Source organism: Perca fluviatilis, chromosome 9 (genome assembly GCF_010015445.1).
Source record: "Perca fluviatilis chromosome 9, GENO_Pfluv_1.0, whole genome shotgun sequence".
In the NCBI taxonomy this organism is placed as follows: Eukaryota; Metazoa; Chordata; class Actinopteri; order Perciformes; family Percidae; genus Perca; species Perca fluviatilis.
In genome coordinates this window covers 21,005,291-21,027,818 of record NC_053120.1, presented here as the reverse complement: position 1 = coordinate 21,027,818, position 22,528 = coordinate 21,005,291, and the positions used below count along the sequence as shown (strand labels likewise).

At 38.5% G+C, this 22,528-nt stretch overlaps 2 protein-coding genes across 2 annotated transcripts; both read left to right on the top strand.

Annotated features, from left to right (window-relative positions):
* The first annotated feature begins 960 nt into the window (after positions 1 to 960).
* Positions 961 to 17,152, top strand: LOC120565639. The gene is made up of 4 exons (XM_039811545.1): positions 961 to 1,062; positions 1,577 to 3,207; positions 3,296 to 3,495; positions 14,826 to 17,152. The coding sequence occupies exons 1-4, from the start codon at positions 1,041 to 1,043 to the stop codon at positions 16,540 to 16,542; spliced, it is 3,570 nt and encodes a 1,189-aa protein (XP_039667479.1). The 5' UTR covers positions 961 to 1,040; the 3' UTR covers positions 16,543 to 17,152.
* Positions 17,153 to 18,451: 1,299 nt separating this feature from the next.
* On the top strand, positions 18,452 to 20,970 carry LOC120566203 (carboxypeptidase N subunit 2-like). The gene is made up of 2 exons (XM_039812523.1): positions 18,452 to 18,539; positions 18,736 to 20,970. Exon 2 carries the CDS (start codon positions 18,745 to 18,747, stop codon positions 20,845 to 20,847), a length of 2,103 nt encoding a protein of 700 aa, XP_039668457.1. The 5' UTR covers positions 18,452 to 18,539; positions 18,736 to 18,744; the 3' UTR covers positions 20,848 to 20,970.
* Positions 20,971 to 22,528: the final 1,558 nt, after the last annotated feature.

The window sequence follows — 22,528 nt, the reverse complement described above, 5'->3', positions numbered from 1 at the left end:
ACGTGACACACTGAAGAAGAACCTGTATGTGTCAAATCTATACAAATCTAAAACAAAAGTCACAAAAGTCAGAGTGTTCATACAACTGCCCTGTCACACTACAGGCAGAAGACACAAAACAACCTAACTGACTCAATACAGAAATTGGTGTTATCTATTTCAGTTCAGTCCATAATGGAGCGCAGGCAGAGTGGAGTCAGACCATGGAGATAAGTCTACAGGAAAGGAGACAGCATCCTCTGTGTCACTCACACAACCGTGAATAATAGTATGTACCAAAGGCTTAACCATATCTGGCACAGCCTAAGAAGGAAAAAACTCCCCCAAAAACATAGCACATAAGGAAAGAAAACATGTGAAAGGCAACTCAGAATTCCCCTTTCTGGGGCAACAGTCGTAAACTGGCAATTACAAATACTGTAAGTTAGTTAAAGCACAAAACATAAAAAGAGAATAATTGTAACGCTACAATACGTTTATAATGGGTCCAATATTAAGGGGAGACACTACAGGTGAATAGGGAAACTATTTTAACTAACACATATCACCATGAAACTGTTTTATGTTTAAATATGCAAATGAGGTGAATTTAGGAGAAATATACAGGCACAAATAGACAATAAACACCTAAAAGTGTATTTTTGATGTTTTTCCCACTAGCCTGAAATAAGACAGTATTATGTAAGCAAAATAGCCCAAAACCCTTAAAATTGAAAAATGTTTTTGCCTGTAGTGTCACTTATTTTAGAATTTCCAATACTAATATGTCCAGTAAAACATGGGTCCAGTGAAATAAGCCAATCTAAATAAGTCATCGCCTATATCCAATATCGTCACATTATTCCACGTCCACAGTTGGTGAGATAGGGGGCTAAGGTCAGTGGTTGTGCAGCATGAAGGATGTGTAGTGTAGTTTTTGGGCGGGCATTTTGGTAGAGCAGAGGGCAGGGTAACTTGATAGACAGGGTGCCCAGCTCTTTAAGACAGCCCTGAAAGAGCAGCACAGATCACAGCGACATGGTCATAACATCAAACGAACAATGATGGATTCTCCCTTCAAAGGTTGGTAGAATATTTAACTTGTTTTGGTTTTTATCCCAAGTCAGGATAGGATCAGGTCTTTTACTGTTATTAAAGAGAAGCGAACATATCCTAAATGTTTATTGTTTTATAAGTATTCTTTGAGAACTATGTCAAGAATAAGAATGAATTCCAGGGTGCCCGGATAGCTCATTTGGTGGAGCGGGCACCCATATACAGAGGTTTACTCCTCAATGCAGCGGCCCCTGGTTTGACTCCGACCTGCGGCCATTTGCTGCATGTCATTCCCCCTCTCTCTCCCCTTTCATGTCTTCAGCTGTCCTGTCAAAATGAAGACCTAAAATGCCAGAAAAAAAAGAATTGAATTCGATTTGAAAACGGATCAAATCTGAGTTGAAGAAAAATCTTTGGCCTTTTTTTTATTAACAGTGAAAGACCTTTACTACAGTATATACTGCTACTTGAGGGGGTTTAATGAGACTTCATTTTAGATTTAATCTCATTTGTCAAATGTGTCTTTATTTCGACTTTGCAGGCACTTTGTGGATTATACTTGTCTTCTTGACACTGCCACACCTCAGCTGCAATATGCTCTGCCCCAGCAGTTGCCAGTGTTATTTTAAAGGCCCTGTCAAGTGTGTTGGAGACACCATCACAGATATACCAAAGCAGCTGCCTGTCCACACATACCTGCTGCAGCTTAATGACACAAACATGAACGTCATAAATGAGCAGAGCTTGGCAAACATGGACCTCCTGTTGCGTTTCAGTCTGACTCACAGCCATTTGCACAGTATCCATCCCAGCGCCTTCCATGTTGCTCCACAGCTTAAGTCTGTCAAGCTGTCGTCCAATGATCTCTCTACCCTCCCTGCTCGGGTTTTCAGTCCACTGATCACTCTGGAGCAGCTGCATTTAGACGGGAACCAGTTGAAGACCATTGCTCCGGATATGTTTGATGGACTTGTCAGGTTGCTGGATCTGGACCTCAGCTGGAACAAACTCAGTAGTCCTTCTTCAAATGTTTTCGATGGACTGACCCAACTTAAATTTCTGAACCTTGGCAGGAACTCCATAAAGAAACTTCCACCAACTATCTTTCACACCTTGACTAATCTTCGCAAGCTTATGATCTATAACAATGAGCTAGAAGTGCTAGAAGCTGGGATTTTTGATGGACTTGTCAACCTCGTGGAGCTAAAAATCCATCAGAACCAGATCACCAGCCTTCCACCTCAGGTGTTCTGGTCACTGAGGAACTTAACGATCCTGAACCTTTCCTCTAACCGGCTTCAAGCTATCCCGGAAAAGAGCTTCTACAACATGCCAAAGCTGAGCAAGCTTACCATTTACAACAACCCGTTATTATCTCTACCAGACCAGCTGATGGGTCACATGCCTGACATGACAGACTTTTATCTGTATGCCACTAACCTCACCACTGTTCCTGGGAATTTGTTTGCAAACATGTCTGGGCTCCGGAGCCTTAACCTTCATTTTAATGACAAGCTGAGGGATTTGCCCTCAGACCTCTTCTGCTGCATTCCCAAGCTTGAGAAGCTCTCATTGAAATCCAACGACCTCCATTATCTACATCCTCAACTGTTTTCCGGACTAACCACACTGGGCATGCTGCTTCTTAATGACAATAAGCTGCAGGGCCTACCGGAAAACATCTTTCAGGGCATCAGAGGGGTTTTTTCAGTTGATTTGAACAATAACCACCTTAAGACAGCTTTGAAGGTTCTTACTCTGAGTGGCAACCCCTGGGACTGTACTTGTAGTATCAGAGGTATTGCAAAATGGATAAGACATAATGAGCATGTGGTTCTTGACAGACAGGATGTGATGTGTCAGAGTCCAGTGCACCAACAGCTCCGTACCATTGATTCCCTGCGTGATGAGGAGTTCAACTTTTGCGATGCTGTGATAGTCAAATCAAGATATCTTTCTACACATGAGCCAACAAAACCATTCCACACTATTACAACCAGCAGACAAACATCAGTTGTAGCTTCAGTAACCACACCCGCATACAACAACATCAACCCCCACTCAAGGAGCTACCCAACAAGTCGCCGTCCCAACAACCACTCCAACTATAAAACCATCTACCTTACATACCACCATCCTACCAACAACTCTCCAAACTCCCACCACCACCCGGCCTAACGAGAAGTTCCATCTCATCAATGAGATTGCCTTATCTGATTACATGTCCCGTCCTTTCTATGACACATTGGTGGTTGAACAGGGGCCCGAATTTGTTCACCACAAACTCCACAACGGCTGGGTGTACGTGTGGTTTCTGCCCTCAGATGAGGCCTTGACTGGGCTCCTCATGTTTAGTCACATCCTTCTCGTGGCCGCAGGCTTGTTCCTCATTCTTGCTGCCATGTTTTGCATGTGTCGCCTCACGGATGAGCTGAAGGCGGAGCGTGCACATCCTCCAGTGTAACAAAACATGTTATCAGGCCTGGTGCACAACAGACCAAGATAACAGTCCTTTTCCAAGGGTTGCACTTTATAAAAGATCCCTATTAGGTGTAGGTTTTCTAGACGTGGTTGTATCTTCAAGTGTTTCAAGGCAGTCAGACTTGGAATATGGAATTTAAAATATTGTGACAAAATTTAAGATGAAGGTATTTTAAGATAGCAAAGAATCTCTGTACGATAATACAGTTTTTAATATTACATAATACAGTTAAGTATATATAATACAGCATGCAAGCTTCAAAAACAGCTTTGCTGATGTAAGTTTATATTTTTTTCCTTGTTCATAATTTTATATAATTTATGTAAAGCTGTAAGGATTGGTTACTTATTCAATTAGCCAATCAAAAGAAAATTAATCAGGAACTATTTGGGGAATTGAGCAATTAGTTTCTCAATCAGCTTGTCAAATGTAAAGATTTGCTGCTTTTCTTTGTCTTATATGATAATAAATCAAATAGCTGTGTGTTTTGGACTGTTGGTCAGACAAACCAGGCAATTGGAAGACCTCACTTTGGGCTTTTGGAGGTTATCATGAGCATTTTTCAGTTCTTTTTCATAGACCAAACATTTAATCTTTAAAATAAACATTTGAAATAAAACTTGCTTTCAGTCATCCTTTCTTTGCTATCTCCTTAAGATTGCATGCTAAATGTGATACGTACTAATGTCTAACAGTATTTGTAAGTTTTACACATTTTATTTTTCTGTTTTCCTATGTACAGTGAAATGTTAATCTTCATTGAGCAAATGTCAAGCCAATGTAGTCAAAAGTGATCACAAGTCATTTGTTTTCCTCTAGATGTGAAAGCTTCAAACTGCGTGAAGAGACATCAAATGTGCAAATGTCTCTTTCTTTCTTTCATATCTTTTTTTACATCATATGTATTATATATATACTGTATTTGATATTATATAATACAGTACATCATTTATAATACAGTATGCAATTTTCAAAAACAGCTATGCTGATGTAAGTTTATATATACATATATATATAATTAAATCAGTCAAATAAAAAATTATGCAACCTGGTCCAACATCGCAGTGTGTGTTCTGGTCCACTCCTGTGATCACATACCTGAATATATGCACCAATAAATCAGTGTCAAAGAATATTTGAAACGTGTTGTTTCCAGTGTTGTAATGTAACAAAGTACAAATACTTTGTTGTAAGTAAGTATAGTATAGTATACTTTGTTACTGTACTTAAGTAGGAGTTTCACATATTTGTACTTTACTTCATTATTTATATTTCTGGGAAATGTTACTCCACTACATGATGTTTAAGAAGGTGAGGAAACCCTGGAGTTATGCTTTATTAATGAAGCCACAATAAAGTTTTTTTTTTTACTTAATTCTTAAGTACATTTAATATCAGAAAATTACTTTTGATACTTAAGCACAGGAAATAGAGAAAGAAAAGAAGAAAAACTTTTACTCAAGTAATATTCTAAAAGGTGAATTTAACGTCTACCAATGTTTTTTCTGGTAAGATATTTGTACTTTTACTCAAGTATTGCTTTCAAGTACTTACAAGACTGGTTGTTTTATAAACTTGTGCCAGGGCACTAGTTGTATTTGAGAGAGCGGCATATATAAACATCCCTTATCTGAGTTTCTTTTCCTTAAATGAAAACAAGGGAGGAATGTGCTTTTCCCAAACGAATCATGTCTTGGACACCGGGAAGGACAACATCAGTCCGTCAGATTTCACAAGTTCGTGGAGCAGAGTAGCTGTTGAGATGACTAACAGTTCCCCTGTAATTTCACAAGCCTCCACATAAAAACAGAACCACAACAATGTGCAATGTGCAGTTATGACTTCCTTTTTTGGAGTGGTCCTTGATCACTCAAAATAACTTACAATATAGCCTAGAAAAGGATTGAAAAAAACATAGTTGCTCTATTATTGTATCGTTAAGTTTTCATACAAATGGTTTTAATGATAATAATATTATTCTTTTGAGGTGAAATGTTCAACTGCTGGTCGAAAAAGCTTTCAAAGCTTTTAAACCTGCACAAAATGACAATGGATGCCACAAATTCCACGAGAAGTGATTGGACTTTAAAACAAACCACAAACAAAAGAGGACGAATTGATGAACGACACCCAAGTTCATTGCTATGGCAACGGGTGAATGGGCCCTTTCAGTATGCTGAGCTCACACAACAGTGGACACACACACACACACACACACACACACACACACACACACACACACACACACACACACACACAGGGTAAGCATGGGAAGAGGAAATGATACTGCAGGGTCACGGGGAATGTTTGAGCACAGTAGAAAACCGGTGGAGTATTTAGGGCATGTACTCCACAGCCCATTGGTAGCTCTGGTCTTAGCCGACTCTTGGTTGTAGAGTAGAGCAATACTCCTATTAAGTTCAATAATGAACTGTTAGAAAGCATTTTGACGTTAACAAAATATAGTTTTAGCCTAACATTCTGCCCAAGACAGCTAACACAACATTGTAATGTGTTTCTCTTTTATCTCCAACTTGCTCATCTAAACGAAGTTGTTTTGTCATAAAACCTCTAACTTTAGTCATGCCTGATTTAGCTATGTAATTATTCATTTTTCGAATATTTTGGGGAAAACATACACTCATTATTACCAGGTGGAGTTTTTACTGTAAGTCTTGTAAACTCATCAATAGTGCTATATTACTACCTTCAATCTGTAACTCATCTAATTGCAAATGCAGTGACTCTCTTTTTTGTCCAACAGGGAGAAATAAAGTACTTTATACCGACATATTACACGTTTATTCATCTGTGTGCTCACTGCTGACCTTTTAATCTCACTTAGATAGGAATACAGAACTTGAACTTCAGTATTTCACCTTTTCACCATCAATGTATTAGCTAATAGTGCATATGGTGTATCTCCTGCATCCCAGAATGTTACTCAATGATAACAAGAGGTCATGATGACTTTGTTGAAGAATATCTATGACTAGTATGTCCTTTTTCAGAAGATAATACATTCCCTTCTATACATCTTCCAGTATCTTAACAGTAAACCTTAAAACCACCATGTGTCCAGTGTGATTTTTGGGTGCTGCAGCAACTGACTTCTATACGTTAACTCCACCCTCACTATCGGTTTTCTGTGGTGAGGAGTTCATTTGTTAGTTTAATTTTACAAACAGATGGATTCACTAATGGCAGCTCAGGAATATTAAACGCAGCAGAACACGTCCAGCCCAGCCTTTTTCCCCCACTGATGTATTGAAGAAATGCCACTTCACATTTTAGCACCAAAATGAAATGCCAATGAATTTACATGAACAGGTTGAGAAAAACAAAACTGTAAAGCTCTGTTCCCTAAACAAATAACATTTTTGTAATGTAGGCTAATGTTTTCTGCCAAACTGCTTGATTACTACACAGTATACTCACTAAGAAAGCTCCAGGATTTCCATATGCTCACTTAAAAAGGTGCAATGACACGTAGAAACATACTTTGCATTATTATTTTGATATATTTTGAATTGTCATCTGTTTTATTTTCTTTCATAGGCTAATTAAAGATATTTCCACTGTAAATTGGTGCAGGAAATGAAGTCTTTGACACTGAAAATTTTCCTGAGGGAGGACACCCAGAACCCCACTATGGCCCCCCATCCTGGCCTATAATACAGTACAGTATACCCACTACAATACATTAGACTACACCACTGTACACAAGTAAGACTGAACAGATATTTGAAAGTTATAATTATAACCCTGGATTTGTGAATGTCTAAAAACTGCCAAGTGCCTAAACCGTCTTCTTACAAGCATACCAGGGATGTCATAACAAAGATATAGCAGCTGATCGTTAAATGTGAAACACCCAAAACAAAAAGTCACGTACACCTCCAACACAAATTCCTGGTTTAAAAACATATGGATCCACTACATGAAGCACAGCTCACACATCCATCACATGGATTCAATCAAACACACGCCCTATATTGTAAAGACAACTCAGAGGGTGGGGCTTCCCCCCCATGCTTGCTTGATGAAGCATGGGTGTGTGAGAGAAACAGAGGAGGCAGAGAGTAGGTAGAAGCACTAAGGTCAAGCCGGCCAACACTCGGATCTCCGTGGTCAAATCAGCCGACACTAAAATTGTAGTGCACTCTTATACTGGTAAGCGTGGTAAATGCATTCAAACGTCCCAGACCGAGTAAGCATAGATATAAAACAAGTAGCCTAAGCGATGGACTGACTAGCGAAGTTAGAGAAATTATACACATGGGACTACTTCTGGTTTTCAAAATAAGGTGTTAATACAAAGTACATATTAAACGAGAGTAATGGATTACATTCACCAGAAGTAAAATATATGTAACCTGTGTCCCTTATACAATACAAATAAAATTCCACTAAATTGTGAAAGGAAGGTATTGTTGGATTTTACAAGAATATGACATTAATAATTCCAGACAACGACTGATTTATTTCAGTGGACACCTCTGACTACACCCATACTAAAACTCAAGCAATTTTATGGTATACATTTGGAGATTTTATGAAGTAAATGTCCCACATTTCTACAATAAAATGACTAAAATCTGAAACTGGAGGTGCTATAAAAGACTTTGCTCCATAATTCCAGGCAATGACTGATATATTTGAGTACAGGGCATCTCTGACTACACCCATACTGAAAATCTAACAATTTTACTGTATCATTTTGGAGATTTTTCAAAGTAAAAGTCTTACATTTATACCATACATTTTATGGTAATTCTGAAACTTGAGTTTTTGAAAAAAGACATTGCTTGTGTGGTCCGAGCAAGTGCGCCAGAAGCAGGGGTGTGGGAAATAAGGAATGGCCGCCTCTAGTCTAGGGTTAGGGTTCTTGGCATTGGCACTGTTGTTGTTATACCAGGCCTAAATTGAAAATCTTTATTACGTGTAGGCTAATGTTTAAATTACAGTGTTTATTCACCACTGCCACCAACATGGTAGATTGGTGGTAGCACTTTTCACTCAGAAACTGATCTTGTAATAGTACATTACCTTCTTTGTAGTATACAAGTCCCCACTGTTACACATTTCTTTCCTTCTATACCTTTCTTTAACAATGCCAGCACTACAGGAAAACCACTTGATTTATGCTGTATTCCAGTGTATGGTTATTTATCCTGGGTTAGTAGTTAGGCTACAATACAAAATACAAACATTAGAAAAATGTAATTAAAATATTACTGTTAGAACTTTATAAGAACAATGACTGAATAATTTCAATAGTAATGACAGCTGTCACCTGTCTTCACAGCATCAAGCTGTGCTGTTGTCCATCTGTAGGCACTGAGCGTGAAACCACTGGCAACAGCTGTCACACTGAATCTGTAAATGGTTATTATAGAACCACTTTTAATTGAAAAGACAGAGCTTCATGCTGTCCCATATTATTTAATGTTGTTTAATATCATTTTTAAATGCAGGCCTTTAACAAGCTTTAACATAATTTAACCAAATGTTTCATTGCAGTTGTCACAGTTTTTACATTTTTATTTTGATTGGTTGCTAATCTGCAAAATGATACATTTTACTTAATATGAAGGAATTGAGCAAGGGAAAGGACATATGAGAGTAGTGTGCTGCAGATAATTGCAAAAAGCAACTTTTCTTAGAGACTGTGATGAACAAAGAAGGATAACTGTCATCCAACATGCAAGTATTCTGGTGTAGTATGCCGGTGTCTTTTTATAGCACCTCCAGTTTCAGATTTGAGGTCATTTTACCGCATAAATGTGGGACACTTACTTGATAAAATCTCCAAAATTATACAGTAAAAATGTTTGATTTTCACTAAGGGTGTAGTTTGAGATGTCCTGTACTCAAATATATCAGTCATTGTCTGGAATTATGGAGCAAAGTCTTTTTATAGCACCTCCAGTTTCATATTTTTAGTCATTTAACAGTAGAGGTATGGGATTTTACTTTGAAAAATCTCCATATTTATACAGTAAAATTGTTTGATTTTCAGTAAGGGTGTAGTCAGAGATGTCCTGTACTCACATATATCTATCTATCTATATATATCATTGCCTGGAATTATGGAGCAATGTCGTTTTATTGCACCTATAATTTCAGATTATAAATCAATTTACAGTTAAAATGTTGAACTTTACTTGGAAAACCCTCCATATTCATACAGTTAAATTGTTAGATTTTAATTATTGGTGTTTTTAGTCATTGACTGGATTTATGGAGCAAAATAGTTTTTTAACCCCTGGAGTTTCAGATTTGAAGTCATTTTACAGTGGAAATGTGAGACAATTACTTTATAAAATCTCAAAATGCATACAGTAAAAATGTTGTAAAAATAATCAAATAATCTTATTTTTGTGTACTTTATATATAAAATTTCTTGAAACCAGCTATTTTGAAAACCGGAAGTAGTCCCATCTCTATTTACCGCTAACTTTGCTAAAACCGTCGATCTGCGCCGTCTAAATGCATTTACCAAAAGTACTAGTATATAAGTGCAATTTCAACGTCGGCTGATTTGACCACGGACATCCGACTGTCGGCTGGCTTTGACCGCAGTACTGAAGCCTCAGAAAAAAGATCTGCAGATTTTGTGAGCTCAGGGCTCAGGGCTCAGTGATGACGAAGAACAGGAACATGTGATGGTGTGAGAGTTTAGACGGTGCTGGAAACTTTCATCAGAGGATGTGAAGCAAGAAGGAAGGGAGGACGTACATAAAAGACAACCACACCAACTCTGATCATTCAATCGTCAAACATTACAGGAGGTAAGTAATGGCAAAATTGCATGCTGTCCTGCTTAACAGAATACTGGTCTTCTATACTTATAACAGACTTGTCAAGAATAATGAGGCAAGAAGATTACATGATGAAATCAATCTGAGCCTAAATAAAAATAAGGATAACGATCAATAAGTTATAAGTTTGTGCAATCTCTTTTACTTGTATATTTAAAATACAACCTTCTGTACATAATTCATTCAAGCCTTACTTTTGTTATATCATGTGTTTATTCACGTGTAAAGTACAATACTGCCTTTAAGATTCTTAGTTTGAACTGAATTTGATGACATTTTCCTTTTTTTGAAAATGTGGTTTATGTTAGATAACGAAAGTCTTAATACAGTATGTTAGATAAATATGTGATAATCAAAAGCTTTTATACAAAACATGAATTAAGTTCTGTGGCTTGCGTTCTGTACTCTGGCAGTACGGTTCCCCACTTTGCTAGATCAGTCTTTTCATGAAACAGACAAAGTGCTGATCCTTCAGCTGTGGCAAGGGGGAAAACAAATCAAAGCAATTAATTGTGAACAGGAAATGCTTTAGCCATTACACTGTACTGCAGGGCGTTCCAGGTTCCCAGTCGGGAGCAGACATTGGTTTTGGTTGGACTGGGATGTTATAATACCTAAAAGAGGAAACATGTGTCTAGCTGTCAGGTTCAGTTGATTTTGTGATGAAACCAGTGGGAGTTGACCCACAAAACCTCATTCGAACAAATATGAAGGAAAGTTATAAGTCATTTTACTAAGGGTTATTGATAGTAGCAGTTAAAGTAATGAGTACTGTTAAAGTAGGAGTACGGGGGTGCCCGGATAGCTCAGTTGGTAGAGCGGACACCTATATATAGAGGTTTACTCTTCGATGCAGCGGGCCAGGGTTCGACTGCAACCTGCTGCCCTTTGCTGCATGACATTCCCCCCCCCCTCTCTCCTCTTTCATGTCTTCAGCTGTCCTGTCAAAAATAAAGGCCGAAAATTCCCAGAAAAAATGATCTTTAAAAAAAAGTAGAAATACTGGTAGGGTTGGGAATAAAGAATGGCATTTTTCCTCTCGCAGCAGGGACCAAAGTACCACATGAAAGCATACATGAGTACATGTATTGAAAATGGAAACAGCTGTGATGCACAATAATGTATTTTATGACCCTCTATCTTTGATGTGAAAAACAAAACAAAACTAAATGAAAGGATGAAAAAAAGAAAGAAAGAAAGAAAGAAAGAAAGAAAGAAAGAAAGAAAGAAAGAAAGAAAGAAAGAAAGAAAGAAAGAAAGAAAGAAAATAAATATATAAATCTGGTACATCTGTAGCTGAGCTCGTTAAGGGACGTACTGGCCTCTTTAGAAAGTTATTTCCTCGGAAAGACTCTCTCTGCACCCTAATACCCCTCAGCCAGTGAGAAACAACTCATGCTTGCCAACCTTAAGTTGCAGAACTTGAAGCAGGTCATTGTGTTGGCACAGCTTTGCCTTTGGAACCTCCTGTTCCATAACAAACAGCGAGCACAGCCTCCTACACAGCCTCAAACATGTCACGTGTCATGTTTAAATGCACTGTAGACACAACACAAACACCATGTCCACCTTCAATGAGGATATCATCTGCGGTTTGGGGATTTACTTCTAAAAAACATTTTGCAGCTAAATGTATATGTGAGCTCCAAAATTGCTGTTTGAACAAAAATCAAGTAAATGGTTTTGATGCCAAAAGACTGCTTAGCATGGTGATTTTACCAGCCAACCATGTTGGCGACTAGCAACAGGCAACAAAGTACAACACTGGATCAATTTATGCAAATGTTTCATTTTTGGTTTAAACAAGAATGCTAAGGCTGAAACATGTAGGCACTGTTACTAATTAGAGTTGCCTTATTATGGTGGCGATAATTAAAGTGAAGAGAATCCCCTTTGTGGCTGTTCTTTCAGTGAGAGGAGAAACAAGTGACCACAGTCACCTCTTTTACTGTCCTGGAAACTGACAACTTCTGTACATCAAATCTCAGATGGAGTGAAGAGAAGTGAAAATACAACTAATGCGAAAGTCATATTTGAAAAAGAACAAACAAAATAAAAGCAGCTGGGCCAACAAGACCTGACTTTTGTTCGCTAGTATAGGTCAAGCTCCAAAGACACAGGACATTTCTCCTTAATGCGAGTTGGGTATATAGCTGCAGCCTAGAAACCTCCCGTCTCATGCCCTCTCAGCTGGTGCCATCCCCGAGCTTTGACTTTTCAAAATAAAAGCTCGCGTCTGGTCCGCTATGTCTTCGTACTTTGGTGTTTTGGATGTTTTTGTTTGAACTAAACAGTACGGCAATCATGCTAATGAATACAATTATTTTTTCAGCAGATGTCAATGTAGTTACAACACAGCTAGCAAAGCAGTTTTGTGTTTATGTGCGGGCAGGATTTATTCAGTTTGGGAAATCCCACGGTCACTACAAAGCTATAGTTCAAATTGTCTGGCTGACTAAACATGGAGGGACTAGAAATCCTGTCTGTTTTTTGTTTTTTTGTATTTCAAGAGCAAATTGCTCCACAATATGAATTGATTACCACTTATTTTGTTGGCAACCGTTGTTGTATAATCACAATATTACACTTGAGGAGGCCTACACTGCAGTGATGCGCCTTTCGGACCTCAGTTGACCTTCTCATGTAATATGGCTTAACGTTAAACGCTGATGCAGTTTTAAATGTTTTATGATTTCAAAACGGAAGAGGTTAACCAATATTTTATTTTAATCCTATTGTTTCTTGTCAAATTTCATATCCATAAATGCAGCTTTCGAAATTATAGAAGATTAAAAAGATTTAGCCTATAATGGTTAATGGTTAACCTCCTCTTATCTAAATTTTAGATATCAGATCCCCTGCTAATGGGAGGCATGAAAACCTTTTTATTGTAGCCTACTCTTCTGTGGTCAGATGTTATAATTGTAAAAGTGTATTAATTTTACTATTATGTGGGTGGCTTCATTGTTGAGCTATATTTTTTTCACTTGGCATACGTTTTTATTAGTGCTGTTAAACGATTAAAATATTTAATCGTGATTAATCGCATTAATTTCATAGTTAACTCGCAATTAATTGCAATGAATCGCACATTTTTATCTATTCTAAATGTCCCTTGATTTGTTTTTGTCCCATTATTTTTTCTCATTTTAATGCTCTTATCAACATGGAAAAGTGGATCGGGTTGCTACACTGTAGTGTTGAATTTCACACTAACATTCTCACTTGGACCCATTTAGCTATGGCTGCAGTAAGTTTGTTCTTGTGGTATCCATGTGCTTCTGTCTGAAGTCATCCATTGTCGCCTGGCTTTGACGAGGGGGCGGAGAATTCGCATCAGCTGTGTGCTTGGTCATCAAGTGGTATTTCAGACTGGACATGCTGCGATGATACCTCAGTTCACAACGACAAAACACACCGATCACTTTGGTCTTGTCAATGGAACCATTTGGCAACTTTTTTAAAGTAAACTTTCCATTCAGAATCTTATTGGCATCCATTTCGGCGTCTCGCGCTCGCCATCCACTCAAAACGTAACGTTAGCCTACTACTCTTTGGCCGGCTTGCAAGCCGCGTGCCTGTTGTTTTGTTTCCGGTCAGGCTAGATCCGGTGTGGTGTTGTAGTTTTTCTAACTTTACTAGTTGTTCCAACAGCATGTGAAAAAAACTACAAAGTTTGCTAGGCCAAAAAGAACGTTAATATTGTGACAAAAAAATTGACGCCGTTAAAATGGGTTTGCGTTAACGCCGTTAATAACACGTTTAACTGACAGCACTAGTTTTTATGTTACGCCTGTCCTTTTTTTTACGGTTATGAATTTGCAAATAAAGCATTAATTTAAAAAAATTTAAAGTCATCGCAGGTTTCATCAAATAAACAACAAATGTTAACATCAAGGAGACAACATTAACATTCACAAATCTGCCAACTATAGGCTATGTATGGCTATCGTTAATTTAAGAGTTTAAACGGCGTTCAATGAATTGCATCATGCTCACTAATTTAACCCTGACTTTATTTAGAAAATAATTCATGATTTCATATTCTGAACATCTGAATTTACCGTTGGGCACGCCCAGGCATGAGACAGGAGGCACGGAGGCTGCAGCCATACACTCTTGCATAATGGGGCTAGATAGCATCTTTTGCTATGCCCTTCCTTTCTGGTTAATGCACTTTCAAACACCCCATCTCCATTTGTAACTGGCATTATTTTTAAGAAAGTTAAGTAATGTAATTTGAGTTTCTTTTTTGGACTTGACTCCAGTCCTCCAGAGCCACAGAGGGAATTAAAAAACGTTCACAGTGTGTAGACTACTCTCTGTAGTAGGGAACAGTAGAGTGCTTCTTAAGGACAAAAAAGGGGTATTCACTATGTAATGACCATGCGTGCTCACAAGAGCCTTTGATCTCCATGTTTATCTGATACAATATTCATTACCAACCTGGACTGTAACATAGCCATTTCTTTTGTTCTAGGTTAAATAATGGACCTGCCTCTGACCCTTCATGTGCTCCTACTTCTCTGTTTTCTCAACACTGCTTCTTGGGCATGTCCGGATGGGTGTAAATGTCAAGGAACCAAAATCCTCTGCATTGGCCTCTCTGACTTCCCTACAACTGTACCATCTGCTACCAACGTCCTCTCCTTCTCCAATTGCAGTATCAAATTCCTGAAACCAGAGGACCTAACTGATTTCTCTAATTCCCTTAGCACATTTGTTATTAAAGACACTGTTTTGAGGGAAGTGCACACTGGTACATTTGATTTTACTCCGAACCTAGTTGCCCTACTCTTTAGTACCACCGAACTGCATGATCTCCCTGAGGCCTTGTTCCAAAATCTTCAGAAGCTCGAGAATCTGAATCTGAAGAGCAACAAGCTCTCTGTACTCCGTCCTAACTGGTTTTCCACGTTAGCAGAGCTGAAACTCCTTGACCTCAGTAAGAACCTTTACACATCTGTACCTGTGGAAACATTTCATCCTCTTACTGAACTGCAGTACCTTTTTCTTTCTGGAAACAATATCAGTCAATTACAGAGAGAAACTTTCAAGGGTCTTTCTAAGCTTAAAACCTTACGGCTTAACAAAAACTTGCTACAGGAACTCCCCCTTGGCAGTTTGGATGATCTTAAAGACCTGGAGGAACTATCTCTACATGACAATCTAATTACTCATATCCACCATGACCTGTTCTCCAAGACTTTGAAACTCCGGAAACTGTTCCTCTCCAACAACAGGCTCACATCTCTTCCACAAGGGATCTTCTTAAACCTGCCCCTCCTTTCCCAGATCTCCCTGTATGAAAATCAACTGGAGAGTCTGGGACCAGGAGTGTTTGGGCCCATGGCCCTGAAGGAGTTGTGGCTGTATGACAACAAGCTGAGCCGTTTGGAGGATGACACATTCAGGAACTTGACTCAGTTGCATCTCCTGGTAATCAGTCGCAACCAGATCAGCTCTGTATCCAAAAGGGCCTTTGGAGGGTTGGAGCAGCTGGGAGAGGTATCCCTTCACACCAATCTGCTCACAACCCTGCAAGCTGGGACCTTCCAAGGTCTGCCCAGTCTGGTCAACATTTCCTTGGAGCACAATGACATAAGCTCCCTCCCTCTGGGTTTTCTCCAAGGCCTGAGCAACCTCGGACAGATAGACCTGCGAAATAACTCCCTTCCCAACCTGCCACAGGAGAGTCTAGATGCCCTCACTGCAGCAAAGGAAGTTCTTCTGCAGCAGAACCCCTGGAGGTGTGACAAGGATATTTTGCCACTTAGAGACTGGATGTTACAGCACCCATCTAAGGTCAACCAAACTCTTGTGGTCTGTGAAACACCTTTCAGTCAGAACGGTGAGGTAATTGCTCTGCTGGCAGATGAGAACTTCCTGCCTCTCAGCTCTACAGAGCAGCCTGTGTTGACCTCAACAGAGAAGAGGAGAAAACCCCACACTCCTCCAACTAGACGAAGCACTTCCTCACCTGCTGTCAAGACTACCCTCACCTCAGAGCACATGGAGGTCACGAGCGGTGGACAAGGGGAGAAGGAAACGGTTTCAAATGATACTTCGATCATTCTCATCGTCATCGCAGTAGTGGCCACCGTCATCATCAGCACTGTGATCATCAGCTGTTTGTGCTGGAAGCGAAACAAAAGAGGCAGGGGAAATATTGCCGGCAGAAATAAGAACTCTGTGCTGTAGATTAGACCACCCAATATTCGCAACCCAAGAACTTTAAAGCCAAGGGGAAACTGCTCTGATTGCTGTGGTTTACTTGGAAAATGTGCAGCCCAGAGTGAATATTTGAGCCTAAAAGACAACAGAAAGAACCACTTCAACTTCATTCAGATGTACCAGCTAGAACAGACAAGTAAACTTTTGAATTCATTAGCTTTTAATTTTTAATGATCAAAATTACCAGCCAGTATTCCTCTTCATTTGTGCTGTAAAAACAGACATTGTATGTACTAATGGTAAACTCACATTGCCATCTTGTGGACAAACTGGACATTTTGGTGAATGTTAGCTCAGATGCACTGAAACACTGTGACTTCTTCTAGTAGAATTAAGACTGAATTCAGTATTGTTTATTTTCCAGTATTAATAATTACAGTTTGAAAATTGCTTTTGTGCTAAAAACAATACGTTGAGGAGACGGTTTTACTTTCTTTTGCAAAATGGTATCCATGAAAAATCAAATCATGTAATTTTGACTCCACTGTAACACAATTCATCCTATAGTTTACACACTTGCAATGCCAAATGCTACTATACAATGAATAAATGCACTATTTTAGTGGGAGAAATTGTACATAGTGTAAATCATTTACTGAACTAAGTGTTATTACATGCAAGCTTCCCTTCCTGAATCTATAGCAAGTTATTCGTTATCGACCTATTTTTTAGGAGTGTAGAGGTGGATAAAACTCCCCAAATGCTTCTGAAAATGAGTTTGCCTACACATACAGGTTAAGTTATAAAAATTGGAAGTTACAATGACATACTGTGTTGTACATTACATGAGAAAAAATACATTAACACATCTAAAAGTATTTAAGATTATGTTATTTGTCAGTATGCTGTGGTCTATGTTTTGCAGGACGTTGTGATCACAACATTTTTAATCAACTGTATGTTTCTGATTATGTTGATTATACCAAATCATTTTGTGGGATTTTCAGAATAACAAAGAAAAGTTCAAACTGAGTAAGTTTAAAAGTGGTCATGGTGAAGGGAAGAAGGAACAGCATGATACTGCACCAGAAACGTGTTGCTTGGTGGCATTCACAGCAATCTGTATTTATTTTGCAATGTAGTGATGGTGTACATTTATCACTGGTAATAACGACAGCCACCTATCTGACTTATGTCTACTTTCCTCTCCATTTAATCAATTATACACAAAATACTGCCATCTAATGGAAGAAAGTCAGAAAAAGTTTGAAACATTTGGATAAAAGCCAAGTATTCCACTCTTTGCTTTGCCTGCAGTTACGGATGCCTGCCAAATCAAATCAGTAACAAATGCCGTAATGTATGTCTAATTGTTGCCTGACAATAACAATGTTCTAGGAAGGAAGTTAAAACAAAACACAATCAACAAGCATGTACATAAAGGCATGTAAAATAGAAGTTTTGGCTTTTCCTGATGTGGGAACAGATACATATTTTCAAAATGTTTATATAACATAGAGTATTTTTAGAGAGTGTGCATGAATGATGAATAATAATCAAGCTTTTATCTGTTTATGCTACTGTCTGTGGTGAATAACCTAACATACCTAACACGTCAGATGGTAGGTAGTGCAGTCTTAAGAGTCAGCAGTGAAAGCTTAATCATCCATCAAATGTAAAATTAACATTCAATAATTTTGTACCTAGTGATGGCAGAGGGCTCTGTTTTATACGCTACTTTAATCTAGAATATTCAGACTATTGAAAACAAAAGTTTGTGGATGCTGTTGAAATGTATGAATTCTTGAAAAGAAAAAAATATAGAGCAGAAACAACAAAAACCTTCCATCCTTGCTCTTATCTCAAGCTGCAGAAGTGTGTTAGACCACGCCTCACATGTGACGCACACTTTACAGAGGCCGGCTGGCCAGCATTGATACAGAAGATAACTAATGAGACTGAGCTTGTTTGTGTCTCCTCATTGCTGCAAGAACCGGTTTCATTCTTGGAAAGGAAAAAATAAGGTAGGTTTTGGCATTTTTCTGCAACATCACATTTAATAATAACTTGACATAGAAAAGCTTTTTATGATGTTACCCATACTTGACCACAGGGAAGATATATTACACATTAAACTAACTTCTAAACTGTATACAAGGTCCAAGTTAAATCTACTCAATTTTATATAACATTGTATTTATCACTTTTTTCTTTTCATAGTGAATAAGCATGTCAAGAGGAGAAATCATTGTTCTTTGTCTGTTATTACTGTTTGAGTCTTCATTGTCTCAAAACCAACCATGTACAAAGGAGACAGACTGCCCCACAGAAAACCAGCATGTTTTCGGTTTATCTGTGACGGAAATCCCACGCACCCTGAGACCAGGTGTGACAGAGGTTTTCTTTCTGGATAGCCAGATTAAAACAATCCCCAAAGCAGCCTTTGTTGAAAACCCACAGCTCGAAAAGGTGGAGTTCATTAACACCAACACAACATCTATTGAGCCAGAAGCTTTTGAAGGTTTGGTAAACCTCAAGTACATTGAGATCTCCAACACTCCATTAACGTTGATCCCAGTGGGAGTTTTTAAAGACCTCAGCAACCTGGAGAGGGTTATACTAAAGCTAAACAAGCTCCGTAGTCTGCAGAAAGGCTTGTTTGATGGCCTTAACAAAGTAAACGAGCTCTGGTTATATGCGAATGAGATTGAATCAATTGAAGACGGGACCTTTGATGGTCTCGAGAACCTTATACTGCTCCATTTAGCTAAAAACAATCTCACCGCTGTATCTTCAGACTGGTTCTCAAACTTAAACAAGCTGGAGAAACTACGGCTTTATGAGAATCAACTGACCACCATTCCTGATGAGATTTTTCAGAATTTGCCAAACTTGAAGGAAATTGGCTTGCAGGGAAACCAAATAACCGAATTGTCACCTAATCTATTTCCCCATAAAGACAAGCTAAGTAAACTGCTTTTGGATAGTAACCTTCTGACTGATTTACCTCAAGGATTCTTCGTTGGTTTCCCTCAGCTCAAAACGTTGACCCTACAAAAAAATAAACTGACTAGTCTACCACCTGTGCTCTTTGGAGAAATGCCTAAATTGACAGAATTAAGCCTCAGTCAAAACGATCTCAGCACTCTTCCTAAAGAAATATTCAGTCCTCTGAAGAAACTCAAGAAGTTAGATCTGTCTAAAAATCACTTTGTCACCTTGAATGCTGAATACTTTGAAGGCCCTGAGAAGCTAACAGAGCTAAATCTACTGAACAACAAGATAAAGTTGCTGGGCGCAGATGTGTTTGAAAAGCTACAATCACTGATCACACTCAAGCTAGCTCACAACAACCTCCAGACGCTTCCTGAGGACATTTTTGAGCCTTTAACAAAACTGAAAAAACTTCACCTCAATGACAACCCTTGGCGCTGTGACTGTAATCTGATACATCTTCATCTCTGGATGAAGGCAAACTCTGACAAGATTGTGTCTCCTGCTGTCTGTAAGTATCCAGAAGCTCTAAAAGGGGAGGAAATCAAATCATTAACAGAGGATCAATTTATTTGCCCCACCCTTCCCCCCACAACTCCCACCCTTATTACTACAACACCAACCACCACCACAACCATTACTACACTCCCAACCACAGAACTAACTACCACCATCCTTACAACCACACCACTAGCTACAACCACTATACCAACTACTGTTCTGCAAACAACCACAACCACTATAACAACAACCACACCCACAACAACCGCACCCACAACTACTCTAACAACACCCACAACTACTCTAACAACACCCACACCGACAACAACCATACCCACAACTACTCTAACAACACCCACAACTACTCTAACAACAACCCACAACTACTCTAACAACACCCACAACTACTCTAACAACACCCACAACTACTCTAACAACAACCACACCCACAACTACTCTAACAACAATCACACCCACAACTACTCTAACAACACCCACAACTACTCTAACAACAACCACACCCACAACTACTCTAACAACAACCACACCCACAACTACTCTAACAACAATCACACCCACAACTACTCTAACAACACCCACAACTACTCTAACAACAACCGCACCCACAACAACTACACCAACAACCACTATGACCACAACTACACCTTCAACAACTATACCTTATACAACTATGCCCACAACCACCACACTCATGACTACCCAACCAGCCACTACCCAAACAACGACGGCTCCTCCACAAACTACTCCAGTGATCTTTACCTGTCTCATGGAGCCCATCATTCAGGAGCCATCGCCTTACTTCATGGATCAGTATAGAAACAAAGTTCAGGGGTGCAAATCTCAGATGATGATCTACACCACGCTGCTGGTGGTGGAGATCACCTGCACACTGGCACTGGCAAAGTTCACCCTGTCTCTTTACCGCCTGCTGCAGCGCAGGGAGAGGATTTACCAGAGGGTCAAACTCACACGCTTCTCCTACAGGAAAGAGGTCATCCTCAGGCCTCTAAGAGAGGCAGAGACTGAAGGACTTTAAAACAACAGCAGCACTTAAGCAGCCATTTGCTTGGTTTGTTAGCCATTTGCTTGGTTTGTTATTGTTTTCATTTAATTTTAATTGTAATTTTTCTTCTTTGTTATTTAGTTTTGTAAGCAGATATTGTTGTATTTATTTTCTTTTTTAATTTATTTTCTTTTCAGTATATGTTATGAAAGGTTTTAATATTGTCTGATTAAATGTTGTTTTGGACCCCAGGAAGACTAGCTGGTCATCTAGGCGTCAGCTAATGGGGATCCTTATAATAAATACAAATACATTTGATCTTCCAAAGCATCCTTAGGTAAGATGTTAAACCCCCTATTTGCTTGTATAAAAGCCAACATGTAATATTAGCGGCAATAATCAACATTCTTATGTTAACAATGTATCAAATGATAATGTGACTAGAAAAAGGGGTCGCTCGTAGCGATGACTCTATAGAATATCACCTCTATTTGCAGCTACCATCCGCATTATGGAGCTTTATAGCGAGTTTCACTCATTGTTTAGCTGTCCAACAGGCATAAAAACATACGTATAAGATCTGAAATTGTACATGTTGATGGATCTATACAGGCACTACAACTCTTCTTTAAACTGCATTAACTGATTTTCTGGCTAACTGGGAGCAGTAGAAATGAGCTGTGAGAACATTGACTTATCACATTAAGGTATGACGTTGATGCAAACTTGTCAGCAAACAGTTGCCTATTTATACATCCAGCAGATACAGAGGAAGAATGTCATTTATTTAGAGAATGTGTTTCTCTGCTAACTGTGTCTGTTTGCTGTTTGGTGCTGAGCAGGTAGTTAGTTTGTATGTCAAAAGTGAAGAATTTTAATATATAATAACATCCGTGTATGCCACTTATTGTATTGTTGCATGTGAATTTCTGTGTTGGTGTGTTCTTTTATTCATTAATTGCATGTGTGTTTTTTAAGGATTTTAGCATTTGCATGTTTTAATCCTGTTTTCTGTGCCCGTGTTTTTATAAATCTACTGCATGTGTAACTGTACAAATTTTTTTTTAATATATATATATATATATATATATATATATATATATATATATATATATATATATATATATATATATATATATATATATATATATATATATATATATATATATATAAATGTTTTAAATTCATAATGCATTGTAAAATGATTGAATCATCTTCCTGGAAATCTTTTTGTCTTTTTATGACTGAAATCCAGGCACCTTGCCACAACAAACACACTCTTACAGCAGGGGGAGACAGAGATCCACAAGATGTGTCTCATTCACAGAAAACAAGAGAAGCTCATAGGAAACTTTATTTAACACAATCTAGAATTGGTTAACACGTGTCTGCAATTTAGATCATCAGACATCCTAGCAGTTAAATGTTACTGCTTTATTTATTTTTTCATCAGTGGCCGTTAATTAAAGAAACAACCTTATGTTATTACTAAAA